An 11,307-nucleotide genomic window follows, 5' to 3' on the forward strand; every position below is an offset into this window, starting at 1 on the left:
GCTTTAGTTTCTCCTACTTCACCTTTTAGGCCAGAACATATATGGGAGTAGGAACTAACAGACTCTTTGTATACAGGAGGCTCTTAAACAGTTTCTTCACTAAATCCACAGAATTTTAATAATTTCTGCTTTCATGAGAGGCTCTAAGCGAAGTCACCTCCTTCTTCTTGCATGTAACTTTTGCCCTCTAATGCTGCAAATTATTACCTTGTATTAGGGTGATCTCTCACCCTGAGTACTCCTAAACACAGTTAATTAGCCCAGACTTTAAGACAGTCTCAGTGGCTCTCCATTATATGCGTCTTGATAAAATAAAATATAACAAACCCTCTCTCCATTGTAGTAAATCAACACATGTGGAATAAAGGGGGCTTAGACCTGATCAAGGGTTCTTTCCATTCATTGCCTTTTTTATACAGGTGATAAGATCAGCAACAAGCTTCTCTTAGGTCACCTTCTCTCTGGACTGCTTTAGTAGAGGAACCATGGCTCTGCATGTCAGCTGCCAGGCTTACAAAGGAAGAGTACCTGCATTTCATGTGTTTTGCCCTGTAGCCCCATTACTGGCAGTCTTACAACCCCCTACCAGGAGTCACACATCCTACAAACCAGAAGCACAAGAACGGCTGCACTTGAAAGGGCCCACTAATATTGCAATTTGATATGATGGGTCTCCAACCTGTGGCTCATCAGTTCTTCCTATATAAATTAACTCAGTGGCTTACAAGTTTCACCTGACAGCCATTATACTCAGGTTCTTTGTTCTCTTTTTAATGGAAGGAAGTATTGTACAATATGTGGCAGGTATATTGTATTAAGACAGTGATGAAAGTAGTGACTGTAATAGAAAAGATTAAATGTGTAACATACAGTTAGGCTCAGATAATTTTACTTGGTAAAAAACTCAGTAGCTTCAAAAAATACATTTCTCTAGATTATTGATGATAAGCAAGACATCATCATCCATGTGTTGTTTAACCTCCTGGTGCCCAAGTCAGTGGGACCCGCTGGTGCATTTCTGACCCTTCTGCAGGTATGTTTTTAAGCACCTCAAAATAAGCGGGAGACAATTGTTACAGGGGGAGAGTTGCCACTCTTCTTGCACTGGACAGATTTCTATTTTTCCTTTATTGGGCCTTTAATTGCTTGTGAATGGCCAGATCTGGCTGAGTACTGCTGCTGTGCTGAGGACACCTCTGGAGACAGTCACAGCCATGTCCTGGTGGGCATCCTGTGGGCAGGGGGCTGCTGCCACATGCATCTGATGCTCCTGGCACTGAGGCTGCTGTGTGGTAGAGCAGTGCAGCTCAGGGGATGAGCCCTGAGGAGTGGACCGGAACCAGTAAGGGCACAGTAATGTCAGGTCTGGTACATGCATCGGTTTCAACTGGCTGTACCTGTTAGTGCAATGCACAGGCAAGCAGCCAGCCCTGGGGAGGGGGCTCGGGGGAAGCCGCAGCGCAGAGGAGACTTGGCTCAGTGGCAGGAGCTGATGCCTGGCACCTGCCCCAGCCCATCTCCCGGCCTCCCCTGTGACTGCCCCGGGGGCTGGCAGCACCCCAGTGCCCAGCACTGTGCCTCTGGCTGGTGGGAGCGGGGTCTCTCCCCGGCTCTCGGCATGTCTGGGGCAGAGGCGCTGGGTCCCCGGCGACCCGAAGGTGCTGGGGCGTGCACAGGGGACACCCCCTCCCTTAAAGAAATTGAGCAGCTCCTGAACACCGGGCGGCCGTCTTGCAACCACGTTGATGAAGTATGGCCTAATCTCTTTTTAGGAGACCTGTAAGTACAGCTTTACAGACACGCCTCTGTTGTACAGTCTGTCTGTTAGTATGCCTGACAGGTGCAGCTTTAGGCAGCTGATAGCTTTGCTAATTGCTCTTTCCGAGATAAAATTATGACTAAGGTAGTACTAGTTTCTCAGTTAGCTCTTAGAAGAAATTCACAGGCTGACACTCCAGCAAATGGCTTTGGAAATGCAATTGTAGTGCTTCTCCTGCTCCATAAATATCTCTGCACCCATGTCACTTTGTTTGTCTTTTTCTTTTCCTTAGAGTAACAGCTCACAACAGATTTGTTTTGTGGAAAATGGGTGTGACCCATGTTTTAAATGCTGCCCATGGCACAGCATACAGCCACGGAGGCCAGGACTTTTATGGAGCGACCATTGATTATTATGGGGTACCAGCCCATGATCTCCCAAGTTTTGATATAAGCCAGTTCTTTTTCTCTGCGGCACAATTTATCCACAACGCCTTGAACATACCAGGAGGTACGAAATTATTGTTGGTCACATTTTTATGTGAGTCGGCAGCATCTTGCAAGAGGTCAGCTCCACGAGCTCAGTGGTGGACAAATCACTACATGTTCTCCTGCCAGCTGCTGGCCACCTGCATGGTGGGTGGCAGGAGGAGGGAATGCTGAGCACATGGATGGAGCTCTAACTAGGTCCCAAAAAGTTGGCCTCAGAAAAGGGATGAACGGTGCAGGAAAGAGAGATGGGCAGAGAGGAGAGGAGAGGAGGTGGTATAGAGACAAATATCTGGAAGGAAAGGCTGGTTCAAAAAGGGGGAAGTAAAAATATGAAACAATGAACACTCTTTTTTGAGACCCTCATGGCAACTGTATTTGTAAGAACAAATGAATCAAGAGACTGATTTCTACAGCCACCAACTGCATAAAGAGGGTCATGTATTGCAGATGATCTTCTTGCATGAACAGGGCCTGCAGAGCTGTGCCCCTAAGGAGAAGATTTACCTTTACCCAAGGATATTTAGTGTGTTGCACAGGAGACTGAGCTTCTTGGCACTGGTGCAATAAAATACTAATTAACCTGTATTACATAAAAGACCGTTTCTTAGCATGAGTAAACTGGCATTAATGGAGCAGTCTCAGTCTGTATCACAAGTTCTGCCTTCAAAAGAGAATTACAGTTGCAGCAAATTGCCTTATTATGCAATGGTACTACGCCAGTCATTTTTTCTTGGTGGCTAATGTGTCAGTACCATCCTTTCAGGCCAGATTTTAGCATTCTTCTTCACCCAAGTAAGCTCCTTTGAAATCAGTGGGTTTGGTTTTCCTCCTGCTCACAACAGAACAACTTCATTGCTTTGTTCATTCATCCACTGTATTGCTTCTCTTCTGTGGTTATATGTTTGTTGTTTTGTGGTTTTTTTTTTAACCAGCTAAAATTTTGGTACATTGTGCTGTTGGAGTTAGCAGGTCAGCTTCCCTGGTCCTAGCATATCTCATGATAAATCACCACTTGCCATTGGTTGAGGCCATCAAAACAGTGAAGGAACATAGATGGATTTCACCCAATCGTGGCTTTCTGAAACACCTGCGAAATTTGGATGCTCAGCTACGGCAAAAGAGGGACTGCTGAAAAGGCAAACCCATTTATATTCACTTTTCTGAGTTTCAGCCTTCATAGCCATTGTGTATATACATCTTCCTATGATCAATGCATGCTGGAAAAATGAAGAAAATTGTGCATCAAAGAAGAGAACCATAAATGAATTAATTTTGACAGCTCAGTTCCTTCAAGACCAGTACAGCCAACATCAGCACCATAAGCACCGTGTGCTGCAGAGCTGCTGTGCCTAGCGTGGTGCTACGAGATGACTCCACTGCAGTGGTTAAGATGGACTGAATTTGTTCCTGAATTTGTGCTAATGACAGAGGCAATTTAATAGTTGCATCTAGCTGTACAGTATGTTTGAGCATAATCAGCTTCCTCGGTTTGGTTACAGTTTTCATGTGTGTGGTCTCATAAGACCATTTTGTGTTCCAGGCCTGGTGATATGGCAAGGGCAATTTCTTAAGAGCCCAAGCACTGCCATGGAAACATTCCTCTTTCACTGGTCTGCTAACTATTGCAGTGCTACAGGAAGCTGTGACAGCCTGAAGACCCACACCAGCAGAATAAACTTCTGTGCAGCTCTCTCTGCAGTCTCTGGGTCAACAAACCCACAAACCTTTTCTTGTGTAAATATGTTTTCAGCAATATAATGTGTATTATGTAATATATTGAGGACATTAAAAAAAGATACCAGATCTTCAAAGCATTTTGTGAGCTTGAACTCATTGGTTCACTCTCCCTCCAAATTATCCCAAATCAGTTCTGTGTAAGTGGCTTTGAATCATCCCTAGTTTAAACTAGGTAGGAACTTAGTTAGCTTACATCAAAGGCTAGGCTTAATTGAGACAAATTAGTTTTAAGCTGTTTTGAGGATGTCACTTTTACTGTCACTAGTTAATCAGGACTTAAACTGATGTGATTTTTAATACAGAAACAGCATTTGAAATTCATGCTCCTGCTCTGCCTGAAAATCAGCTTGTTACCTTGTGATGAACCATGAAGCAATAATCAAATCTGTTTTTTCCCTTTGCTACTGGTTTGATTCATTGATTAACCAACCTTATAAACCTTCCCTGCCAGATTAAGTAAATACATTTCTGCTGTTTGTTTGCATTTGAAGCATCAGTTTTGATCACTTTCTTCTCCACTGGAAGAGACTTACAAGGTTATTAGAAGACTTAGATCATGGTGACTTGTGAGTTGAATCTCTTCTTTCCCAGGCCCCCTATCCTCCTTAATTTTTGAAGAGGTTATGACACAAATGCTGATTCTGCCTAGCACTTATGGGAATGTAGAAATCCCTCCCAAATTGCAGTATAACAAATGCTTTGCAAAATAAGTATCTTTAAGATCCTTTCAGAGGTCTATTCAACTGTTCATTCAGATTTTCCTATATGTTGCCAAAGAGCTCCACTGATGAGAGAAGGAGATGACATTGTAGTGTAAAAAGATCAGCTAGAAAAATCATATTGAAAACCCAATATTGCTAGGACAATCTTTATACCTCACAAAGCAGCAGAGTGGTGGAGGAGGAGCTGGATTTGCTTTGAAGTTCTCCATTAGAGTTAATAGGGATTTATGAGGTAATATTTCGTTGTAATTTATATTTCATTCACATTACAGTAGATTTTAGTCTAGAAACCTTTTGAAGACATGGTATTGAAAAATCTGAAATTCATGTGAGTGAAATAATGCATCTTAATGCCTTTAGGCTGGGCAAAATTAGACACATGTGAGCAAGATTAATGGAACCTCCCATCAGGATAATGCTTTGCATGCCCCTGAACATCTGTCCCACAAAGCCACAGCTGTGAAAGCTGCTCCTGTTGTAAATTAGTACCTGCTTTTGGAGATACTGCTCATCCTGGGAGAGTATTGCTTCACTGGGGGTAGAGAAAAGAGTACAGAGCAAAGCTGAGTCAGTATGGCATCCATGCCACCAATGACATGGTAGTGATCTTGCACAGCAAGACTTACACCAGTGGAGGGAATTAATTAGAAACTCTTTTCAAGGGCACTGGCAAATCACAGAAGTGTTTTTAATCTGTGAAGTTAGTGTTGCCTATATTTCCTGCTTGCCTGTATTGCTCCCTTCCTTATATACAGTTTAACTTTGGCTCCAGGTCTGCTTAGGGTAAAAATTTCCAGTCAACATAAGCAAAAGTGGTAGAATTAGTCCTATAAATTATAACAGAAAACACTGTCTGCTGTGATGTGGTAGGATGAAAAGAAACCTTCTCACCTGTCACACTACTCATAGTTCAGGTCATGATGTGACATGACATTAGCACTTCACTGTTTTCCACTATCAGTGGGAAAACTTGTATTTCAAATATTCATTTGGCAAGTTGGACTAAGGAATCAACACAGAAGAAAAAATAGTGCTTCATCAGTGGCACTTTGTTCAGAAGATTCACATCTGTCAACAGGGTCTATGCACCCTGGTGACTAAAGGCACTGAATGTTAACTCCTAACTGAGGGAGGGTTCTGTTTTGAAAGATGTTTAAGTACCTAAAGGTAATCTGGGTACCTGCTGAGCTGGCCAGAGCACTGTGGCTCATGCAGGAGACTGCAGGAACTGTCAGTCCTGGACATCCAGCCTGACCAGGAGCTGATTACCTTACATCTCCTCTAAAACAAACAGGCACACAGGCCTTCCTGCCCCAGGCTTGCTTACTATGGGGTCTTTCCTCAATCTGTTCTTAATTCCATTATCCCTTTTCATTTAGTGGTTAGCTGAAGAACGAATCTGACAAAAGCCCACAGCGTTGTGCATACAGTACAGGAATGACCTCCTCCCATGGGAAAGGACTATACCAGAAAGAAGAGTTAGACATCCTCTGAAGTGAATGTGAAACTCAATTTTTTGTTCTTTTGAGAGCAATTTTCATCTAGATCCTGTTCCTGAACCACCTTACCGAATAGATCATGAGGGCTAGTGCCAGCTCAGCAGCAGCTGCGAGGGTGTGTCTGTGAGCAGAGAGCACAGGGAAAGGGACTGTCCCAGCCACAGCTGTGGCAGAGTTAAATCTGCTTAAAGTAATCACGAAACCACAGTGTCACCTGAAGGGAGCCATGTAAAATTCCAATGGAAACTTCCCTTCATTTTATTTTCCAGTACAAGAACTGAGGGCATGAGATCAAGTCAGTAGAAACAAGAGGAGGGGGTTTAGGTGAGCTGTGTAATGTCTTGCCACAGGATGTTGCAGAGGGTAAAAGCCTATGACTGTTCAAGGGGTAACTGAAAAAGTTTATGGGATGGAAATCCACTGAGGGTTAACAAATGCTCCATCAGATCTGGAAGTTCATGAGCTGCTGGAAGCTGGGAGAGTGTTAGAAAGCAGTATAATTCATGCTTGTGTAATCTTACTTTCCGTAAGCATCCACTTACAGCCACAGACAGGGGGAGGATAGTGGGCTCAACAGACTTTTGGTAAGGCCCAGGACAGCTGCTCTTATGGCCGTTATTTTGAACTCACCCTGAAGATGAGCTGTCCCCTCTTTCCCGGTAGCTTATTATTAGAACCAGTTCACATGAGGCATTTGGGACTGCGTCTCAGTTGCATTGACCGACATTTCTTTCATAGGGAAAGCTCTGTGCTGGCAGGCACAGCAACATAGTTTATGTGGTGAGGGGAGTAATGTTTTATTTGCATAAGATTCGCTTAATGCAGACTTTTCATTTATGTGGCTGTTCCCCGTTCCATCAGGGATGTAGTGCTGAGCTAATCCGGGGTGGCGTCAAGGCGCATGCCGTATTTAGAGACAGCCACCTGCTTGGGAACGTCAAGCCACAGCAAAGAGCATGCCTCAAAAAAAAAATTTCCCCTGTGGATTCTACAGCAGTGGCATTGGGCCAGCTCTCCCCTGCCTAAATCTACATGTGGCCACCAAAGGGGTCAGCACCCGAAGAGGGCCAGACACCGTCAGCCCAGGACTGCTCTGAGCCTGGCACTCCCTCTGCCCAGGAACTGTCAGATATTTTGGACAGCTGCAAAGTGGAATTAAATCACATGGATGAAGAGCGGCCTAATCTCTACATAGGCAGTATGTAAGTGTTATTTGAGGCTGAGCTGTTCTGAAGGGCTGGGGAGTATAGTACTTGTTAACATATGCTGTCCAACTATATTTAGTTAGGGTTGTTAAACTTCATTGCCTTAAAATAGGCTTACGATTAACATAGAAGAAAGCAAAAGAACTATCCATTAAAGAAAGAACCTACAGAACAGAATAAAATTAATTAAGAAGACTCTCTTTATTGCTTTACATTATTTTATAATTATTCAATGTATAGATTTTGTAAATGCTGCAACATTTACCACATTAAACACAAGACAGACTTGTGATCCTGAGTAGCCTTAAAATTGAATTATGATTGGTTTTTACCTTTTTCAATTTAATTTTAACTAGAATGGAATTTTTCACATTAAAAAAAGTACTCTGATTTTTGCTGTTTGTATGGTATGACAACTTGATTTGCAGTTGAAATTTCTGAAAAAAACCCCAACTATTCTGAATGACAGCAGACTTCACTGTTTATTTTTCAAACTTGTGCGGATGGTTGTTTCACTCTGGAGCATGGAGAAAGCACACAGTCATCTGCACTCAACGTGTATAGTGCTCAATGTTATGCCAAAACAAGTTCCTTCCACCACCCACAGGTTGCAAACTTGTTTAAGTATCTGAAAATTACAATTATAACAATTTGTAAATGAGAGAAGCAGGAGGAACTAAGAATCCTTTGGCTAATTGCCCATTGATTACAGCTAAAAGTGGACATTCTTTTAGCTATGAAAAAGCAAAGCCTAAAAGTGAACTAGATGACACTGGGGATATAATCTACATTTACAAAACTTGGTTTTACAAATTACAGCCTGCTTCCTAATCTCACTGCATTTTAATCAGGAGCGTGACACCTGCAGATGAGCCCTATGCACAGCAGGTGGCTGCCCCCTAGTAGGCAATGGTGGGCACCCAGAAACATGGTTGTGCTGGTCTGGCCCCAGGTGTGGAAAAGCAGAAGCCAGCAAAACATGCGGTACTTCACTGAACTTTTGCCTTGATGATGAGAGTGGGACTTTGTCTTTCCAGTTAAACTTCATAACTATACTTGGAAATTAACTTTTTTACTTTATTAGAACCAGTTGGTGAATAAGGATTTGCAGAATTGAGCCCAACAGGTAGTAAAAGCAAAGATCTAAGATTGTATAAAGATCACTGAAATTGTATTGTCTTTACACCATCATTTGATTTTTAGATAGTCTTCTAAGTGCAGTTCTAAGACCTTTTAATGCCTGTGGATATATATGCTTCAAATTATTCTCGCATGTTTATTTTCAATCATATTCTGTCTCTTGAGGAAAAAAAACAACAAATGGTGGGACAAAAATGTATAGGTAACAACACTGTTTACATGTAGTAAGGAAAAGATGAACTTTGAGACCATTCAGCTAACAGGAATAAAAATGTAAACAGCTTTGTTTGCTAATGCAACAGCTGATTGCTAATATTGAGCTTGAATACGAGTTACAGACTGCAATCAGTGAAACTGGAAGTTTATTGAGTGCTACAGATAGGATTTTCTTTATTCTGCCAACATCAATAAGACAACTATGAACCTGAAAATAAGGTTTCATGGGATCTTCCTGAGGTGGAAAGGGGGAACAGAGAGAGTATTCGCATTTAGGGCTCAACCCAATACTCAGTGAAGTCAATAAACAGAGGATGTTTCTGTACTGAGCAAACCCGTGCCAGCATCAGGACTTGTGCCAGAGCTAAAATAACCTGAAGCAGTACCCTAAATTGTCACTGCTTGTTCCTGTGGAACCAATTATGTGCAGTTTCTGTGGAGCTACTTGGAAATTAAAGATGAATCTAGAATTGATGCTATGTCTCCTTACGACTTTATCTGAAATTTGATGGCTAAGCACTTTAAACAAGTTAAATATCTCTCATAAAATAAAGTAGGGATGGCTGACTTTACATGATGTCTTTCATCCTGGAGGACTTTGAAGTGGTCAACAAACTGATTATTAAATATTTGTCTGGCTATCAGCCATTGTTGATACACAAGGCCAAGACCAAGACTCTTTGGGTTGAAAGGTAAAATATTTTTAAAGTGCTACATATAAGCAGCTGAGCATACAAGATGTAAAAGATCCTGCAGAAATCAAACTCCATGCTGATCTTAAGCAGGCAGGTTTATCAACTGGGGTTTAGCCGGATTAGCAAGGCTAATACCACTCTAGCAAAGAAACATATTACAGGCTGAGACAAAATGGTTACAGGCTATGCTAAAACCTGAGTGCGTTCTTTCAACAGACATATTTCAAGTCCAATTGTAGGAGGACCTGAGCTACCTCTTGAAGTGAACATTTTTAAGGTGTTTGGGCCAGTAATTCCCAATGCCTTTGTAGTCAACTGGAGCCTGTAACACTTGCTAAATTTGCAGGAAGTTATAAGCAGGAAACTGTTTGCAGGAGCAAAAGAACTTGGAATTCTGCATTTCCACATATATTTTGAGTATATTCAGAAATCACAACCTTTTACCTTTCTTTTACTACCTTACTCTTTCTTACACAACATGTCTCAAAGCATGGTGGGCACTGGGCTCTACAGAAAGGAATACATTACAAGACAACAAGATACCTCGAGTTGCTTTCTGTCGTGAGCTTTCATACATGTTCTCCACAGCTCCATAGCCCACAACAAAGAAGACCTGAAGAGGCTTGGTGTCACCCATGCACTGAATGCAGCACAATTTGCATGGGGAATCAAAGGAGACTAAACTTTCCATGGCCAGGAAAGGCATTATTATGGAATAGCTGCAGAGGACTTGACTGACTTTCACCTTAGTGCATGTTTCTGTACCACATCTGAGTGCATTCACAAGGCCAAATGGCGAGTCCCTCTCCTGGTGATAAACCACTGCTCTTACACAGCACTTTCATTAAGTGATCACAAATTACTTTAGCAGCATTAACTAAACCTCACTCAGCCATTTGGGTAAGCCTAATTATCCACTTACAGAATTGTCTCCATTGGCAGGTGGGAGGACAGCAGGATCCTGAAAGATTAGAGTTACCAACAAAACTTGTCCAAATCAGTGTCAAGGATCGCACGTGGTCTACTGATAATCATCAGAGTATATGATCAGAGTGTATCAGAGTGTATCAGGAGAAGAAAAAAAAGGAATTATAAAAAGAAATGTTGTATTTTATTGAGTGGGGAGAGAGTCCTGAATTCTCAGTTGGAAACCACGGATTTTTAAAGTTTTTCTGTACTGATTTGTCAGAATACATAACACAAAAATTGTTACTGTCTGGTTTGAGAAACAGCCAAAAGCTGCAAAGAGCTATTGTAGAGACATGCCAACTGGCCATTTACAAAGCCTAATGCCATGTGTTTTCCTCTCTTTCTGGACTCAGATCTCTAGTAACAAAAAGTGGTTCTTGATTTATGAAAGAGATGAATACCCTGGGGGCTACTTTGTTTCAGCTGCCATAAACTGGATCTCTCAGAGATGAGATGAGATGATGAGATGAGATGAGATGAGATGAGATGAGATGAGATGAGATGAGACGAGATGAGACGAGATGAGACGCGAGTGAGGCAGAAGTACAAACTTATGCAATCTGTGACCATGGCACTATTCCGTGCAGCCTGGAACAGCACTACATGTATTCACTTCTATTTTGAAGGGAAAATCTTTGTTCACTGTATTCCTAGAAAAAACAGATCTGCTTCCCTTGTGTTGGCTTAACTTATGATCTTCTATCACTTTCCTCTAGGCAATGCTATCCAAAGAGTTATCCAGTAGCAAGAAATTTCATCAGGCTGCAGAATTTACATATTGAACTGAGATACAATATACACCTACGTAAACTCTAAACTCTTATAAAATTTAAAAAAAAAAATCAAAGTGACAGAGAGAAACGTCAGACAGACA

At 42.0% G+C, this 11,307-nt stretch overlaps 1 protein-coding gene across 1 annotated transcript; it reads left to right on the forward strand.

Annotated features, from left to right (window-relative positions):
* The first annotated feature begins 1,618 nt into the window (after nucleotides 1–1,618).
* On the forward strand, nucleotides 1,619–3,382 carry DUSP13A (dual specificity phosphatase 13A). Its single transcript, XM_074907803.1, has 3 exons — nucleotides 1,619–1,779; nucleotides 2,052–2,269; nucleotides 3,183–3,382. The coding sequence occupies exons 1-3, from the start codon at nucleotides 1,619–1,621 to the stop codon at nucleotides 3,380–3,382; spliced, it is 579 nt and encodes a 192-aa protein (XP_074763904.1).
* The last annotated feature ends 7,925 nt before the right edge of the window (nucleotides 3,383–11,307 follow it).

The sequence above is a fragment of the Athene noctua genome, chromosome 5 (genome assembly GCF_965140245.1).
Source record: "Athene noctua chromosome 5, bAthNoc1.hap1.1, whole genome shotgun sequence".
Taxonomy (NCBI): Eukaryota; Metazoa; Chordata; class Aves; order Strigiformes; family Strigidae; genus Athene; species Athene noctua.